This window comes from Cebus imitator, unplaced genomic scaffold (genome assembly GCF_001604975.1).
Source record: "Cebus imitator isolate Cc_AM_T3 unplaced genomic scaffold, Cebus_imitator-1.0 Scaffold486, whole genome shotgun sequence".
Taxonomy (NCBI): Eukaryota; Metazoa; Chordata; class Mammalia; order Primates; family Cebidae; genus Cebus; species Cebus imitator.
In genome coordinates, this window is record NW_016107801.1 from 1452527 (window position 1) to 1470685 (window position 18159).

Here is an 18159-nt window from a genome sequence, read left to right on the forward strand (position 1 = left end):
GTGACTGTACCACTGCACTCCAGCCTGGGCGACAGAGTGAGACCCTGAGGCTGATAGAGTTCCATTACTGACCCCTGTTTAGCAATTATACTATTTTATAAAGTGAACTGTGGGGTTAGAGCCCAATACCAAAACGACCTGATCTGAATGGCTTCCAGGCTGTCGGCTGAGTAGGGGCCTGGACCGCAGCTCTGGGGGTCAGGATGCCTCTGGGGATGTCTCCTGAAAGGAGAACCGGGGAGACGAGAGCCCAGGATGGGCTTTTCCAGAGCTGAGTCTAGCCTGAATGGTCACATCACGTGTGCAGATGATGTGGATTCAGGTTTATGAGCTTGGCAAAGAGAATTCTCCCCTCATTTCCACCTCACTGAATCCCTGTCTTCAGTGAGCTGTGCTGCCCCAGGGAAGGGGACGTTTGTTGAGGGGTGACCAAGGGCCTAGGCCCCGGTTCAAAACCTTTCCAAAGTTAATTTTGATAGGAAGTCTGGGTGTGGTGACTCACGCCTGTAATCTCAGCACTTTGGGAGGCCAAAGTGGCAGGATCACTTTAGCTCAGGAGTTCAAGACCAGCCTGGACAACATAGCAGGACCCTGTCCCTACAAAAAATAAAGTAGGCCAGGCACGGTGGCTCACGCCTAAAATCCCAGCACTTTGGGAGCCTGAGACAGGCAGATCACGAGGTCAGGAGTTTAAGACCAGCCTGTTCAACATGGTGAAACCCCGTCTCTACTAAAAATACAAAAATGAGCCAGGCATGGTGGTGGGCGCCTGTAATCCCAGCTACTCGGGAGGCCAAGGCAGGAGACTCCCTTGAACCCAGGAGGTTGCAGTGAGCTGTGATCACACCATTGCACTCCAGCCTGGGCGACAGAGCAAAACTGTGTCTTGAGAAAAAAAAAAAGTAAAAAAATTTAGAAATATATTTGAGACAGGGTCTCACTCTATCACCCAGGCTGGAGTGCAATGGCATGATTTCAGCTCACTGCAGCCTCGACCTCCTGGGCTCAAGCAATCTGCCCATCGCAGCCTCCCAAGCAGCTAGGATCACAGGGATGCACCACCATGACTAGCTAGCTTTTAATATATTTTTTTGTAAATGAAATATTGATAGGACTAGACTTTGGCCTTTTGAGCCAACTTTTGTTGTTGACCCTTCATGAGCTGTGATATGGCAGTCAACTCTGGGGTGAGGAGATGGGAAGAGGTCAGTTGAACCCTTGTGGCTGCGGAGGACCTGGTCCAAGTTCAAAGGAAGACACTTCCTGTTTCACAGCAGGGGCAGCCCCCTGGGAGCTTCCGGCCAGGAGGCCATAAGGATGCATGTGTCTTCTAGAGAGGGCTCATGGACTTGGTGAAGGCATCTGTGGGCCAGCTCCTGTGTCCCCTGCTCCCAGGCCTGTCCCCAGGAATTGCCTGGTGAGGGAGGGAGGGAGGGAGGGTGAGTTGGAAGCAAGCACAGCCCCCCTGGCAGGCGGAACCCCATCTCCTCCTGGCCCAACTTTCGTAGCAGCTGTGGGTGCTTCCCCAAGGGCATCTCGGGAACCCTGGGGGCCCACACCATGGGGAAGCCCTGTGGGCGTGCAGGTCTTCAGGACAGCCCCGCTCTCCCACAGGATGTGTTTGAGATGAGGTTTGCCAAGATGCCAGATGAGCCCGCGGAGGCGCCGCCGCTGCCTGCCCCCGCAGCCCCCGTGGTGAGCAAGGGCGCCGAGAGCAGCCGCAGCAGTGAGGAGAGCTCTTCAGACTCAGGCAGCTCAGACTCGGAGGAGGAGCGGGCCACCAGGCTGGCAGAGCTGCAGGAGCAGGTGGGCACTGACATGCTGGCGTGGAGCTGAGGGGCCGAGGTGGGCTGGCTGGCACAGCAGCACGAGGTCCGTCCCTTTGTGTGGGTCCCCCCTTGGCCCCATGTCCCACAGCAGCCGCTCAGTGCTTCCTCCCACAGGCCCTCGGGGTGCCCTCCCCAGGTTGGGGCGGTGCAAGCCTGACCAACAACACGCATGAGTGGCTGCAGGGACACGTGGCTGGGATGTTTCTGGAGACCTGGCGGGCCTCAGGTGGGAGCTCGGTGGTCATGTGTGCCTTGCTCTGCTCCAGAAAGGTCTGTGAGGCCACCACAGTACCTGGGCTCCAAGCGGTCACTCACAGTGGGGTGGGGCACAGGCTCCAGAGTCCTGGGGGTCCTGCCGTGTGGCTGCCCAGCTCCAGCCCACTGCCAGGCTGTGCTTCCCTCCCGCTTCTCCGCGTTGCTTTTCTCATTTGCAGTATGGGATGAATGTCACCCCCTCTGAGCTATCTTGAAGTTGAATTGAGAAAGATGTGAATTGTTTTCCCAGACCTCTGGCAGGCAGCCAGGTGCACGATTTCTGGGACCCCAGGTTGGAAGAAAATAGAGCAGGGCTGTCCAGTCAGGAGGGGAATAGCGTGAATCAGGGCCGCAGGGACAGCGATGGTCCTGCAGTCCCGAGTTGGGCCGGACACTTGATTTTGAAGTGGCAAGAACCACACAGTAGGGAAGATGGCTGTGAGGTGTGGCCACAGGGGTGGCAGCTCCTTCACACACCTGCTGTTGGCCTTGCACAGACCACCCAGAGACAGGGACGGGCTGTGTCTTCACCTGGGCAGTGCATCTCAGGGGGCCTCTCCTCTCCCTTGGGGGTGGCTGGAGTGGGGCGGGTGAGGCGCTTAGCACACCGCCAGTGGTGGGGCGGCCCCAGATGAATGCTGGCTGCTGGCAGTGGAGGCCTGCGTGTTATCATCTGGCTTCCTAGAAGTCACTGATGAAAGCCTCCTTTGCGAGGGCATTTAAACTTCTAGATAGTCTTCCTTATCTGAAAAATGATAATAATGAAAATGTCAGCCGCCCACCTAATGTAGATGGTGGGTTGGTGGGTGCAGCAAACCACCATGGCACGTGTATACGTAGGTAACAAAGCTGCGCGTTCTGCACATGTACCCCAGAGCTTAAAATACAACAAACTGAATAAGATAGCTGCCCTTACCGAGTCCCTGCTGTGCCACCTGCGCAGCGCTCAGCCTATGGCCAGCCAGCTCTTCCCCATTGCAGGTGAGGAAGCTGGGACACAGAGGGTTCATGAGTCACTAGCAGTCGCAGGGAAGTGAGGGGCAGAGCAGGGCCCGGATGCTTCTGGTTCACCTCCTTCCCCAACTGAGGCAGCTCTGACCTCGCCCCAAGCCCCCTGGATCCTAGGGCCCCAGGCAGTCCCAGTGGTGCAGGCCATGCCTGGCACCTGCCCAGCTGCCCGCTCTTTTCCAGCTGAAGGCCGTGCATGAGCAGCTGGCCGCCCTGTCTCAGGCCCCAGTAAACAAACCAAAGAAGAAGAAGGAGAAGAAGGAGAAGGAGAAGAAGAAGAAAGACAAGGAGAAGGAGAAGGAGAAGCACAAGGTGAAGGCCGAGGAAGAGAAGAAGGCCAAGGTGGCTCCGCCTGCCAAGCAGGCCCAGCAGAAGAAGGCTCCTGCCAAGAAGGCCAACAGCACGACTGCAGCGGGCAGGTAGGTCCAAGAGCCCAGTGCTTAGCGCGCCACGGGGGCTCATGGAACTGCAGTGCTGGGACTGGGGGCTGTGCGCCTTGGGCACCTGGAAACCAGGGTGAGGTGGGCAGGGAGACGGAGGATCTGCTAAGACCCGTGCTGGGAAGTCCAGGGATCTAGGAGGTGCTGCTCAGCTGCCTTCAGGGCTGGCCAGGATTCTGGATGTGGAAGCGCTGGCACAGCCTGGTCTCTACGTCACGAAGCTTTTGGGATTTTTTCCTGGTCTGGGCTAAAGATCTTGACTGGGGGGAGCTAAGCACCCCATTTTGGGCTTGCCCATAGGCAAGGGACAGTGGTGGTGGCATCCTGCACGGGTGCATTCAGTCTCCTTTGGGAGCCCCTGCTGTGCCCGGGTACCACCCTGTGTCTGCTAGGAACACGCAGGACCCACAAAGCAACATGAGCTAGTAGGGAAGGCCCTCAGGCTCAGGATTCCTCTCCCGGCCAGGTGGAAGGGAGGCGTCCCAAGGGGGAGCCCACAGCCGTGTGGGAGCAAGCTTGGCAGCAGGGGGCCGGGGAGGGAGTTCCAAGAACAGGGAACAGCAGTACAAAGCCGGAGAGACCAGTAGGATGTGTTTCTTTTGGGAATGAGGGCAAAGTTGGCACCATTGAAAAAGAACAAGTTGGGAAAAGAGGTGAGTTGAGGCTGCTGAGATCAGCCGGCTTTGTTTGAGGTACTCGTGCTTCCTTTTCAAGCAGACAAAGGGGAGTTAGGACCTAAGCTCAAAGTATTCGGATCCTCGTCGCTATGGAGAATAGCTTAGTGGGAAACAGGAATGGGAGAAGCATGGATACCCCTTTGGAGGTTATCGTGGTTCTGCTGGCCAAAGAAATTGGCATGGCTCTGGAGACGGCATTATTTCAGAAGCGGCATGGCCAGGCCTTGGTGCTTGGAGGGAGGGGGAGAGGAGCGCAGGGGTCCTGGGTTTAGGTTTGGACAGCTGGGTCAGCCCTCAAGGGAGGCGGCAAGTGGGTTGGTCAGGGTAGTTCTTTCCTTCCCTTCTTCCCTTCTTTTCTCCCTCTCTCCTTTTTGGAGGAGGATGCAGACATCCATTTTTTTTATACAGGTTGAGTATCCTTTATTTAAAGTAAGGATATTTTTTAAAAAATGCTTCAGATTTTGGAATATTTGCATTGTACTCCCCATTGAGCAGCTCAAATCTGAAATGCTCCAGTGAGCATTTCCTTTGAGCAGTTTCAAATTTTGGAGCATTTTGCATTTGGGATGCTCAGCCTATACTATCTTTGTCTGGTTTTAGTATCAATATAATGCTGGCCTCAAAAATGAGTTGGGGCCAGGTGCAGTGGCTCCCGCCTGTAATCCCAGCACAATATTTGACTGAGTAGAGGCAATTAAAAAATGATTTGAAAAGTGTTGCTCCTCCCTTCTGTTTTCTGGAGTACATTTATAGAATGATGTTAATACTTAAATGGTTGGTAGGATTCACTACCAAAACCGTCTGGCCTGGAGTTTTGATTGTTTAGTGGGTATAGGATTATTAGATTATCAGTTTCTTCTTGAGTGAGTGTTAGCCTTTGAAGGCGTCAGTCCATTCCACACAGATTGTCAAACTTAGGGACATAGTCTGTTGGTTAGTATTCCTCTGTTATCCTTTTGATGTCTGTAGGGCCTGTAGTGATGTGTCTTTTTTATTCCTGATATTGGTCATTTGTGTCTTTTTTTTCTTGGTGAATCTGGATAGAGACTTAAACCAATTTTATTGATCTTTCAAAGAAACAATTTGATTTCATTGATTTTTTTTTGAAATGTTTTTACTTTTGTTTATTTCTGATCCTTACGATTTCCTTTTGCTTAGTTTAGACTTGGATTCTTCTCTTTTTAGGTTTTTTTAAGGTAGAAGATGAGATTACTGACTTGAGACCTTTTTTTTTTTTTTTTTGAGATGGAGCCTGTTGCACAGGCTCGACTGTAGTGCACATTCTCGGCTCACTGCCACCTGCATCTCCCGGGTTCAAGTGGTTCTCCTGCCTCAGCCTCCTGAGTAGCTGAGATTACAGGCACCCGCCACCATGCCTGGCTAATTTTTGTATTTTTAGTAGAGATGGGGTTTCACCATATTGTCCAGGCTGGTCTTGAACTCCTGACCTCAGATGATCCACCCGCCTCGGCCTCCTAAAGTGCTGGGATTACAGGCGTGAGCCACTGTGACCGGCCCTGCACTGTCCTTTTTTCCTGCAAATATTCCTTTTTCTGAAGCTTACTTTGTCTGAAATTAATATAGCCACCCCAGCTTTCTTTTGACTAATGTTTTCATGTTGTATTTTTTTCTCACTTTTTTCCTTTTAACATACCTAGAACACTGTAGAGTGGCGTTTGTGTAGATCCTGTGTGCATTGGTTCTTGTTTTTTAATCTAACCTGAGTATCTCTTGCTTTTAGTTGGTATGTTTAGACCATTTATATTTCACATAGTTATTGATGTAATTGGATTTTGGTCCTCCATGTTATTATTTTCTTTTTCCTCTGTGTCTTCTGTTCCTTTGTTTCCCCCTTTCTTGCCTTCTTTTGGATTACCTGAATACAGAGATAATTTCTTGACCTGTGGAGTTTGGGACGCCCGTGGGGTGTAGAGAGGAACTAGCCTCTGTAACTGTTTCCTGGCCGAGGTCTGGAAACCCCCAAGCTGGGAGCAACTTTTCTAACCTTTGATTTTCTGCCTTGAGGCACGACTTTGGGAAGAAAGCTTGGGCCCAGAGAGCAGCCTGCTGTCGGGAGGAAGGGGAGTGTGCGGTGGGCTCCCAGGGCAGGTAGACAGAGACTCAGCGCCATGCTGCTCTGTCTTCTGCCCCAGACAGCTGAAGAAAGGCGGCAAGCAGGCGTCCGCCTCCTACGACTCAGAGGACGAGGAAGAGGGCCTGCCCATGAGCTATGATGAGAAGCGCCAGCTCAGCCTGGACATCAACCGGCTGCCCGGGGAGAAGCTGGGCCGCGTGGTACACATCATCCAGTCGCGGGAGCCCTCGCTCAGGGACTCCAACCCCGACGAGATAGAAATTGACTTTGAGACTCTGAAACCCACCACTTTGCGGGAACTGGAGAGATATGTCAAGTCTTGTTTACAGAAAAAACAAAGGAAACCGTTCTGTAAGTTGCCTGGGTGGAGCGTGGTGCTCGAAGCTCCTCTCCCCTCCTCGGCCTGTCCCTCCTGTTACTCCTCACAGACCCCGTCTGCGAGCGTGGGCACAGGGCTGCCATGCTGTCTTGGCTCGTCCGTCCCACCTCATGCCCTGAGGATATCTGTGGTCCGCCAGGGACAGCGGGCTTGGGGCTGAACCCAGGCCTGAGCCCCACCCAGCCAGAGCCCGCTTTTCCTGTTCTCGAGGATGTGGGCAGCACTTGGGTGCCTTGGCCTTAACCTTGTCCAGGGAAGGCATGACCCTGGGGCCGGGCTCCAGCCCCAAACCCCATTCATTAAGGGCCCAGTTAGGGTCCTCACTGCATGCCTTTCTGAGGCTCCATTTGGGGCCTTGGCTGCAGGTGACCTCTCTGATGGTCCCTTGCAGGGCAGACCAGCTTCCCTTATAACAAGGACACCCTCCCTTTGACTAGGGTCACAAGTCCGGAGGCCTCACAGGGTGGACCCCGGCACCAGCCCAGGCTTCCCTGAAGTTGATGGCAGGAACAAGTCACTGCCAGGGTCTGCAGGTCCGGCAGAGTAGGAGGGAGGGCAGACCAGAGGCGGGCCTTGTGCTACCTCCCGCAGGCTGTCAAGTGAGTGCAAGGCTCACTTGAACTTGCCTGTGGCCTCTCAGGTGTGCTCGGGCCTCACTCCCTCTGAAAAAGGGAGCCTCCTTTCCTGGATGGAGTGTCTGTGTGGCCCTGTGTGGTCACGGTACATCTGACCCATGGTAAGTCGCTGGGTCAACTTGGAGGGAGCGACTCAGGAGTGTCAGGCAGTGGAGACCGGACCCCAGGACCACATCATCCTTGCTGCCCAGGCAGAGGCAGAGAGTGGCCCTGGTGAGGCAGGTCCATGAGTCAGAGGCTCTGCCCTGCATGTGAGGGACACTGGCCAAACCATGTCCTGTCCCTATACCCGTTGGCGCCATGGAATGGCCTCTTCCACCTTACGATCCAGGCTTTGTATATCCTGAATGCACAGCAGAGGCGGGTGGGTGGGTCTGTCTTATCCCAGTCATTTCTGCCACTTGAAGCCCTGGCGACAGCTCTGCACCTGTCAGCTCCAGACGCGTGAACGCTGGGCAGCTGGCGTGGATGCAGTGTGCAGGGCTGGGGCCGTGGCTCCTGCCCCATCGGTCCCCTCTGCAGTCTCAGTGCCCATTTGTTCCCTGACAGCAGCAAGCGGGAAGAAGCAGGCAGCCAAGTCGAAAGAGGAGCTAGCTCAGGAAAAGAAGAAGGAGCTGGAAAAGCGTCTGCAGGACGTCAGTGGGCAGCTGAGCAGCAGCAAGAAGCCCGCCCGGAAAGGTACTGCCCGCAGCCGCCGTGCCACCCTCTTTGGTGGGGGTGAGGGCTCAGCAGTAGGGGTTTGAGCACCCAGCAGGCCCACATCTGAGTGTGACTCGCCTCCTCATAAGCTCTGTGTTGCTGTTTTGAGACTGAGTCTCCCTCTGTCACCCGGGCTGGAGTGCAGTGGTGCGACCTCCGCTCACTACAACCTGTGCCTCTGGATTCAATCAGTTCTCTGCCTCAGCCTCCCGAGTAGCTGGGATTACGGGCGCCTGCCACCACGCCCGGCTAATGTTTTGTATTTTTAGTAGAGATGGTGTTTCACCATGTTGGCCAGGCTGGTCTTGAACTCCTGACCTCGTGATCCACCTGCCTTGGCCTCCCAAAGTGCTAGGATTACAGGCATGAGCCACTTCGCTCGGCCACTCTGTGTTCTTAGATGAACTCTTGAGCTCCTGGAACCTCGATTTGCTTGTCTGTCACTGGGGGGGGGGTCCCACCCCAACCCTCTAGGGAGTATGCGCATGTAGGGTGTGTGTGAACACAGTCCTTTCCAGGGCATCATCTCTCCCAGGGGCTCCTGTGGGGCTTAACCAGGCAGCCCCGCCCCTAGGCAGTGAGTTTCTGACTGTTCTGCCGGCGGCAGCACTTCCACAGCAGGCTGGGGTAGCAGACGCAGGAGGCTGGCCCCATGCCCTGTGCATTGCCAGGCTGTGTGTTCAGGGGAGCCGGCAGTTGATCCCTTGCCTCCTTTTCCTGGACCGTGTTAGAAAGAGCACGCATCTCTTTCCCTGGCTTCCGGGATGCACACATGGGGGACACTAGGGTCCTGTCTGCACTGGAGCATGTTCTAGCTGGGCCATGGCCTTGCGACAGTTTGCCCACCGTCAAGACAGGTCCCATGACCCTGCCTGCTGAAGGGCTCTGTCTCTGCAGTCACTCTTGGGGCGCCCCAGGCAGAGTGAGCACTCCAGCTGCCCGTGTCCTGTTGGTACTGCTGGTGATTCAGATAGTCTTGTTGACCTGATTAATTTCAATAAATGCTTATTAAACGGCAGGGTCAGGAAATGGGTGGATCGTGGCATGAGGTGCGGCAGTGCCACCAAGGGGGTTGAGCGGGTGTGCAGTGAGCGTGCCTCCCTGCCCATGTCTCCACAGAGAAACCCGGCTCTGCACCCTCAGGGGGCCCTTCCAGGCTCAGCAGTAGCAGCTCCTCCGAGTCTGGGAGCAGCAGCTCCAGCGGGTCCAGCTCTGACAGCAGCGACTCAGAATGAACTGGCTTCGGACATAACAGGACAGATGGATGCCGCCCACGCCGAGACTCTGCCGTGCCCCTTCTGTGGTTAATATACTACCTTTGTTCCATGGTGTGCAGGTCTTTTTCATTCAGTGTTACGATATCTTCCAGTTCTTGCTTTCATAGGTCAGAGATCTATCTTGTGTGTGCGTTAGATTTGATGAGAAGGTGTGAACTCTGCAGAAAGTGTCTTCTTCATCACTGAATTCAGTCACTTGGAGATGGCAACTTCAATGCTAACCCGATGACCCCAGAAAACCGTGTGAGACTCGCACTGAAGGACCTCATGGAATCCCTTTGCTTAGGCCCAGCCTGGTCTGTAGGTCCAGAAAGAATCTTTTCGAAGTGTCTCGGACATGAGCACCATACTTGAAAGCTGTTAGCTTTCCAAACAAGTATTTTCCCTGTCATTTGGGCCTCAAGCTCTGACCCTCGTGTCTGACGCGGCTGCCTCTTTCTGGAGGGGCTGAGGACAGATGTGCCTGCTTGTGGGGACCAGGCTGGGCCTAAGCGAAAGGTCATCGCAGCCCCAGCCCAGCGCGTGGAACCCCTGGGGTGGGGACAGGTGGGGTCATGGCCAGGAGGGGTGTCGTGTTCTCCGACGTGGTGAAGTCCGGAGCGCCTCAGAGGGAGCGGCGCGGCTGTGTGTGCGGCCTGCCGGTTTCCATGCGCTGAAGCTTTTACCTCAACTTCAAAAAACAGAAGAAAAGATTAAAAAAACAAAAGGAGACTTTTTTTGTAAGGTTTGGCAATTTTCTACGGAAGTCCAGCCCGATGTGCGTCCCCGCCTGGCTAGCGCTGCCCCTGCTGCTGCTGCTGCGCCCTTGGGAGCCACTTTCCCGAGCTTATGTGTATATAATAGTTATTTATTAACATCATTGGTCATTTTTTAAAAAAACAAGAAAAAAACAAACCGCAGAAGACGTGCATTCAAACAATCGCAGAGATGCAGGCCTTTTCGGTGGCGTGCCGGGCCCGGGGCCTGTCTGGCGGCAGGCCTGTCGTCTCCAGGTGCTAACCTCCGCCCCGCGCGTGCCCACCCACGTCTGTGTTCGCGCGCTCGCCCCTGGGTTCGTTGGGTTTTTTGGTTGTTTTTCTTTGTGGGTTTTTTTTTTTTTTGTATGAAACTTGGAGACTTACAGGTTTAGACAGCTTTCAGCCACAGCACATTCTAATTTTTTATTTTGTTCTTTTGTATTCACTTCTGGTCTCTTTAAGACTGTTTTAAAAGAAATTGACTTAGGGAACCCCAGTTATATAATATAAACTTTGTAATCTGAGAGAAAAAATGTATAGTAAATCTAAGTCTTGATTTTTAACTTTCTATTGTAAAAAAATAATAATATACAGAGTTTAACAGAAGGTTATGTTTTGGTTTTGTTTTCCCGGAGGCTGCCATTTGGTCTTTGAGTGTGGGGATGCCCCAGGCTGGCCCACCAAGCTCTGAGCATGGCGGCTTCGGCCAGGAATGCTAGGATCAGCCTCCCAGGCCTGCGGGTGGGGATGCTTCCCCCTGCCAGCCTCCAGGCACCTGGCCAGGCCCTCCTCAGCCTCTCTGCCCTCCTCAGGGTGGTGGAGTCTCTGGGCCCCAGGAAGATTCCCTCCCCGAGACTCGCACGGTGCTCCTGCTCACGCGTAGTCACAGCCCAGAAATGCCTGAAAGCAGGCATTCTCCCGGACCTCGGCGTGGGGGAGCCTCCAGGGGGGCGCTGGGTGTGGAGCCGTGGTATGGTCTGTCCTGGATGCTGGCCAGTGCTTTCTGCCAGCACTTCTGGATGGATATAGGGACTATCGTTAGTATCCTCATATGTGGTGATTTTAAAAAACCATAAAATTCATTCAGAGTCCACCAACCCTCACAGATCTAGGTATGCCCTTACTGTAGAGGGAACTCTGATGATGAAATGCTGGTAAATTACCATTTTTTAAATTGCTGGTGAGTCTGACACTTGGTGAGTTTTCAGCCAGTTTGTTAAACTTTTAATTAAGTTTTGTTTATAATAAAAATATAAATGGATTTGAAAGTTTCAATTTTTTTAAAGTTACCCTTGTTTTTCAAAGGTATTTTCTAAACAGATCTTTAATGGACTATTTAAACTGAGCTTAAGGGATTCACACAGGCTGATGGGTAGCGCGCTGCCAGCACAAGGCTGGGTGATGCACACCCTAAGCCGGGGTGCCTGGGCATGTAGGGCGCTCCTTGCAGTGCCCCTCCAGCCGCAGGGCAGTTGGTGGCCTGTGTGCACTATGAGGGGAGCGGCTGGCTGCAGGGGCAGCGCAGCAGGAGCACCGTGGGGCCCTTCCTTCTCGGCTGGTTCTCTGCGATGGTGGCATCATGCTCACCTCCGCTCCTCTCGTCTAGAAGCTGCTGACCCTGACGGCCCGCCAAGGGCACACGGAGCAGCTGCATTGGTGCTGTCACTTTTTTAAGGCTTTCTGTCCAGACTTCAACACTGGTTTCTTTTCAGTTTCGAAGGATTGATGTCTTCCTCAACGCCCTCGCCGGCGGGCTGGGGGTGACGGCCACATCCATTTCTTCTGTATTAGAAGGCCGTGGTGATTCAATTAGATTGTCCCACTGCCGAGTCCGGTAGGGCAGCTTCTGTCGTGCTTTTTTCAAGGGGAAAGGAGCAGTGACAAGTCGTGTGTGGGAAATGGATTTGAGAACGCTCTGAGTGACCCCTGGAGGCCGAGGGGGCAGGCTTCGGGTGTGAACTGAACTCCAGACCCCTCTGTGCTGGGCGGTGGCATCTTGCTTACAAACTGTAAGACACGGTTTCTTTTGTGTTTGTTTTTGGTTTTCTTCTTTGGCAGCACTCACGCCTCTGACAGTCTTTTGGGAAAGAGTAACACCCCACATAAAGAATGTGTCACATCCAGTGTAGCACTGTTCTCTAATACTGGCATAACGCTTCCAGGAAGTTTTTCTTTTTTATATTTAAAATGTTACTTTTCTGTATGATGTGCATGCAAGTTTACCGTAACTTTTCTTAAACTTTTTAGTGCCGTTTCTAGTATATTCCTGTAAATGTCAGTTACTGAAAATGAGTCCAATGTAAGTAGTTTTAGCTTGTTTATTGCAATGCTGGCCTCAACACAACAGAATAAAAATGGTAGAAAGTACTCTTTGATGTTTCTGGTAATCATGGACCCTTCTCCTGGGGCATTTGTTTTGTTTTCATAATAAAAAGCAAACAAACAAGGCTGTTTTTGCATTTTTCTGTGCTTTCCGTGGGCGCTCCCAGCCTCTCTCCTGGAGACTGGAAATGTCTGGAAGCAGCTGGTCTAGAACAGCCTTCACTCGTCCACAGTGAGGGTGGCAAGCTCCCCACACTTGACATCTTGTAAGTGCTGGCGGAAATACCCAGGGCATCCAGAAGGGGCCCAAAAACCATTTACAGGCAGGATGCCGTGTCTTGTGCCTGTGACCCCAGCACTTCAGGAGGCCAAGGCAGGAGGATGGCCTGAGGCCAGGAGTTTGAGGCTACAGTAAGCCATGATTGCACCACTGCACTCCACCCTAGACAACATCGCTATTCCTTTTTTTTTTTTTTTTTTTTTTGAGACAGAGTCTCGCTCTGTCACCAGGCTGGAGTGCAGCGGCACAATCTTGGCTCACTTCAACCTCCACCTCCTGGGTTCAAGCAATTCTCCTGCCTCAGCCTGCTGGGTAGCTGGAACTACAGGCACATGCCACCACGCTCAGCTAATTTTTTGTATCTGTAGTAGAGACGGGGTTTCACCGCATTAGCCAGGATGGTCTCGATCTCCTGACCTGGTGATCCGCCAACCTCAGCGTGCCAGAGTGCTGGGATTACAGGCATAAGCCACCATGCCCAGCCAACATCTCTTTGAAAAAAATAATAACCTGAATACCAATAAGTGGAGATAAAAGAAAAAAAAATAATAACCGAACCATTAAATAGCCCTTGTCCTGAGCCCTGGCAGGATGAAGAGAGCCTCATTTCTTGCCTCACTAGGAAGCTACAATCTGCTTTACTGACAGTTAACTGGTTCCCTGGTACAAGCGGCTCTCTTCGAGACAGCCAAGTTCTGTGCTCTTCTAGTTGACCTGGCCGCTTGTCCCCTCCCTCTGCACTTGTCTGCCCTGAAGTGTCTTCCTGTGATTCCACTCAGTCCTAATGGACATGTAAATAAAACCCCAAAAGGAGCTGTTCATAGGGAGGTTTAACTGCCAGACTGCAGAGGCTGGCGTGCAGCGAGGATCACTGGCGAATGACGTGTCACCTCACAATTGATGGTACTGGAACTAGGCCTGGAAGAGACATTCCAGGGGAGAAGGTTCTGGTTGGGCACACGTCTAGGTCTGAGGACCTGCCCAACCCGACCCCACACAGGGTCGGGGGCATGGCATCACTCCTGGCCAGACTAAGCCTTCTCATCCAGACCAGCCTCCTTGAGGACAGACATGGGGCCTTGTCCGCCCCAGGCAGATGGTGTCTTCATGCAGCCTAATCAGCTTAGTGTCAGCTGATCTGTCCAGGACCCACATGCCCTGATCTCTGCAGAGACTGGCCCTTGAGCACACATCCTCCCAGCTCTGCACGTGACCGCAGACCCCAACCTTCGTGTCAGCGCTGCCTCCCAGGCTTGGGGCCAAACCCGCCACAACCCGTCCTCAGGTGAGTCTGTGGTGCGGCAAGGTGGTGGGACACAGGTGTTCCAGATTTGCCTCTGGAGTTTGCTTTCTCCCCAGGCAGGACTTAAACAATAACTGAAAAAGATGTAGACAAACCCTAACTATCGGATGTGGAGTGCTTCCTTGATGGGCCCGCCCTTACTGTAGGAATGTCAGCCGGCAGGGCAGGTCCTCCAGCCCTGAGTTCACTCCGTCTGCAGCTCCATATGGCAATCCTGGAAATCTAACTTCAAACCTCCCAGCTGGAGGCTGCAAACAAGCCAGGAATCTCACAGAAAAGACTCAGGCTGCGCAGGAGGCTGCTGCCAACCAGGCCTCTGGCAGGACATTGGGGAATGCAGTTTGACCCAGCAGTTCCATCTCTAGGATGTTTGCAAATGAACTTGCACGGCTGCAAAGAGAAGCGTGAAAAGAGAGCACAGGCACATTCAGACGTGCTGTTTGCACGGATGACACCGTGACGCTGACTCTGCTCATCTGTGGGCTCACAGGAGTGTTGCTAGTCACATACAATAAAGCATGAAGCAGTCGGGGCGAGGTGGCTCGCTCCTGTAATCCCAGCACTTTGGGAGGCCAAGATGGGTAGATCACCTGAGATCGGGAGTCTGAGACCAGCGTGGCCAACGAGGTCAAACCTCGTCTCTACTAAAAATACAAAAACTAGCTGGTCGTGGTGGCACGCACCTGTAACTCCAGCCACTTGGAAGGCTGAGGCAAGAGAATCACCTGAACCCAGAAGGCAGAGGTTGCAGTGAGCTGAGATTGTGCCAGTGCACTCCAGCCTGGGCAGTAGAGTGAGACTCTCCAAAAAAAAAAAAAAAAAAAAAAAAAAAAAAAAAGAAAAGAAAGAAAAAAAAAAAAAAAAAAAAAAAAAAAAAGCATGAAGTGAACGCCCAGACCGTACAGTTGAGCAAGAAAGAAAATGGCAGAACAAGAGGCATGGTGCAGGATGAGGCCTTCAGAATCACGTGGCTGTGCGCACGGATGAGCCGCGTTCTCCTCAGGGAGAGCACGTTTGCTTTGCTTTATGCCTTTCTGTACTGGAGTTTTTAGCAATCACTTAGATATCACTGTTATTTAAAAAATGGGAAGCCAAATAGGATGTTACTAACAAGGATAAAAATAAGAATGTCAGGAAGGGGAGGTGTGTACTAAAGGATGTTTATTTGGAAAAAAATTAGCTTTGACAAAAGACACCTACACATTTGTGTAGCCGAGCAGATGTGAGGGCAGAGGGCGAGGCCTTCATGGAGACTGCACGCACAGGTGGCCAGCTGTGGCAGCAACAGTGAACACATGACAAACACTGAATGGAGGGGAGCAGTGGCCTGGCGGCAGAGAGGCTGAATGCTTTAAGCCTGACGGAGAGCCTGCCCTGCTCAGCCTCGTCACTACACTGGTTCGCTGTAGGCCACACATGTGCAACTTACAACTCTCGAGTTTCCTGTGTTTTGGATGCACTGGCTGGTGGGCCTCAAATGCTTGGAAGCTACCATGATGCTTCACACATGACGATTGTTTTGGGGACTCAAAATACAAGTGCAGGCTTGGTGCAGTGGCCGGTACCTGTAATCCCGGCACTTTGGGAGGCCCGACCCCATGACTGCAAGACCAGCCTGGGCAACACAGGGAAACCCTCTCTATAAACACTAGTTTGCCTGTAGCCACAGCTGCCTGGGAGGCTGAGCTTGGGAGGATCACCTGAGCCCTGGAGATAGAGGCTACAGTGAGTTGTGATGGTGCCACCGCATTCCAGCCTGGGCAACAGTGAGACCCTGTCTCAAAAAAGCAAAAAACAAACTGTAAGTACGACAAAGGTCCCGGGGAGATGCTGCTGCTACTCACCATGTGTGCCAAAAACAAAAGAAAACCAAGACCTTTACAAACTTGAAGAGGTGGTTTGCAGTGGGGATGGGAGGGTCACTCTTGGCTTGGTTTAAACCAGGCATCCAGCAGTGCCCAGGCCTATGCTGTCCGTAGCAGCACCTGGAGGATTCGAATACTACAACAGCTGACCATGAGGGGACTCTACAGGGGACATGTCCTGTGCACCAGTCACACCGCTGCTGGGCTGAGGGGCTCGGGAGCCGACGCTGGGCTTCTTGAGCTCCTACACCGCACTTTGATCTTCACATTCATCATTCAAAACCTTCCAGCAAGACACCTGAATTAAACCCAGGTCTGTTTTCCTCCAAGTGTGGTCCTGGGCCCAGGCCTTCACACCGGAATCACATAATTGTGCAAAACTTGGACTGCCCTGTGTCCCTAGAGATGTCGAGCTTGTTTTTGTCTCGGACCAAGATGGCCTCATTTCCGTACTGTGAGTACCACATGCTCCGGCTCCTGCTCAGGTACGTCCCGGGCGGCACCGACTCCAACTTCTGCTGCTGCTGCTGCCAGATGAGCAAGGAGGTGTCCCTGTACCGGAGGCGGGCGTAGCCTTCAGACAGGGCCTTCTCCGCCAGGGGGACGCGGCCACTCATACCCTCCCCTGTGCTGCTGGACTCCTGGGAACCTGCTGTTCTGAGACGGGCCACGCGTGGACAGCTGCCACACGCTGCACACTACTTAATGGAGAGCTTTCCCAGCTTTGGGGTTTAAGGATCCCTCGTTTAACTGAATGGTAGAAATTAGGAATTCAGCCCATTTGCAGGCAGCGTCTTCAGGAGCGTTGTGTGGTGAAGAAACGTGAGGCGGCCTCGCCATTCTGAAGACACCTGAGGCCCATTCAGGGGACAGCAGGCAGGTCAGAGCGGTGCCTGGCCACAGCTCTTCCGGGTGCAGCTGTGTGGAAGTGACAGGGGCGAGGCGTCACACCCTGGGGGGTGATTCTGCCACCACGGCCTGGACCACTGAGCTTGAAGAAACGGATCCAGCACGCTGAGGAAGGGACATGGTGGAAGGCGCTCCGGCGGCATGCCCGGCACGCATCCGCATCCGTCCGGGCCGGCTTCGGGGCGGCGGCTGTTCCGACCCACGTGGGGGATCCGGCCCCAGCGTCTGTTCAGGTCTCGTCTCTCCCTAGTGGTGCTGCTGCAAAGGAACGAACGTGCGGTCAGGCGAGGGGGAGCCAGGCAGGCGGCCGTCTACAGCGCAGCGCCAGCCCTCGGGGGGTCGGAGGCCGAGATCGAGCGACTTACGAGCCGTGGCGCAGCCTGGGAGCTGCGCGCAGAGCGAGACGGGCGCGCAGTGCCAGCTTTCGGTCCCTGGGCGGTATTGGGGCGGCTGCCTGTTGGGGCTTCAGGGTCTCCGTCTGTGAAACAGGGGCCAGGGGCGCCTGGAAGGGCGCGGGCTCCCGGAGACGCCGCCAGGCGCCCGCCCCGGGACCCGCAGGGGCCGCCTTCCTGCTCCGAGCATCCAGCTCCCGGGAGGCCCCTGGACCCAAACAAAAACCATGTCGGGCAGGAGCAAGCGAACAGGGAAGCACCGCAGCCCACTCCCGACCGCCCTCCCGGCCGCGCAGCGTCAGGGATCTCCCCTCCCGGGTGGCCGCGCTCGGTCGGCCTCAGTGATCCGAGCCCACACCGCGCGGCCCCGCCGCCTGCGCGCACCCCGGGGCCCCCGTCCCGTGCCCCGGACCCCGCGCGCTCCGGGTCGCCACATGCTCCCGCCCCCTTCGTCCGCTCGCCTCCCCGGGTCCCCCACGCCTCCCGCCCCAGTCACCGTGCGTCGTGGGCCTCGGAGGTGCTGGCGGCGAGGCCGACGCGCTGCGGGGCTCCCGAGGCGGGGCCTGGGGCCGCGGGCAGTGTCTCCATGGCAGCGCCGCAGGCCTGGCGAGCCGAGCGCAGAAGCGGGGCAGGCGGGTGCGACGAGCCCGAGCCATCGATCGCTCCGTGAGGCGGAGCCTGGAGCTCGCTTCGTGAGGCCCGAGAGGGAGCTGGACGAGGAGGAGGAGGGGCTGGAGGAGGAGGCGCTGAGCGAGGAGGAGGGGCTTGAGGAGGAGGGGCTGATCGAGGAGGAGGGGCTGAGCGAGGAGGAGGGGCTGGAGGAGGAGGTGCTGAGCGAGGAGGAGGGGCTTGAGGAGGAGGGGCTGATCGAGGAGGAGGGGCTGATCGAGGAGGAGGGGCTTGAGGAGGAGGGGCTGAGCGAGGAGGTGGGGCGTCTATACTGCTCATTTGGACTCCTCCACAGCCCCATGAAAGCAAGGTCATTTCCTTCCCTCACTCCACCTCCAATCATACTCCAGTAGCACTCTGTTTTAGTATCTATCCTTTTCCCTTAATT

At 54.5% G+C, this 18159-nt stretch overlaps 2 protein-coding genes across 6 annotated transcripts in view; one reads left to right on the top strand and one right to left on the bottom strand.

Moving 5' to 3' along the window:
* The window catches only part of BRD3 (bromodomain containing 3), a 38380-nt gene extending 25902 nt beyond the window's left edge, over positions 1–12478 (top strand). The window contains exons 8-12 of one of the 3 annotated variants that reach the window (XM_017513095.2): positions 1615–1806; positions 3276–3511; positions 6363–6655; positions 7868–7996; positions 9137–12478. In XM_017513095.2, the coding sequence (XP_017368584.1) occupies positions 1615–1806; positions 3276–3511; positions 6363–6655; positions 7868–7996; positions 9137–9252 (966 nt within the window). In that variant the 3' untranslated portion in view covers positions 9253–12478. The remainder of the gene's footprint in view (positions 1–1614; positions 1807–3275; positions 3512–6362; positions 6656–7867; positions 7997–9136) is intronic. The other 2 variants (XM_017513097.2, XM_017513096.2) reach the window with 2 other exon arrangements.
* Positions 12479–15761: 3283 nt separating this feature from the next.
* Positions 15762–17845, bottom strand: BRD3OS (BRD3 opposite strand). 3 transcript variants are annotated; one of them, XM_037732984.1, is made up of 3 exons: positions 17646–17845; positions 17076–17312; positions 15762–16965 (listed from the first exon to the last, which is right to left on the bottom strand). In XM_037732984.1, exons 1-3 carry the CDS (start codon positions 17756–17758, stop codon positions 16683–16685), a joined length of 633 nt encoding a protein of 210 aa, XP_037588912.1. In that variant the 5' UTR covers positions 17759–17845; the 3' UTR covers positions 15762–16682. The 3 variants fall into 3 exon arrangements, with proteins under 3 accessions (XP_037588912.1, XP_037588911.1, XP_037588913.1); XM_037732983.1 differs by having other exon boundaries at positions 15762–16968; positions 17646–17841; XM_037732985.1 differs by lacking the exon at positions 17646–17845 and having other exon boundaries at positions 15762–16968; positions 17076–17547.
* Positions 17846–18159: the final 314 nt, after the last annotated feature.

Coding starts and splice junctions, on each gene's coding strand:
- BRD3OS (XM_037732983.1), bottom strand. CDS start 17,758: ATGGCTCGGGCTCGTCGCACCCGCCTGCCCCGCTTCTGCGCTCGGCTC. Junction 17,313..17,645: donor GCCCCGCCTCGGGAGCCCCG/CAGCGCGTCGGC, acceptor TTGTTTGGGTCC/AGGGGCCTCCCGGGAGCTGG. Junction 16,969..17,075: donor CCCAGGCTGCGCCACGGCTC/GTAAGTCGCTCG, acceptor GTTCCTTTGCAG/CAGCACCACTAGGGAGAGAC.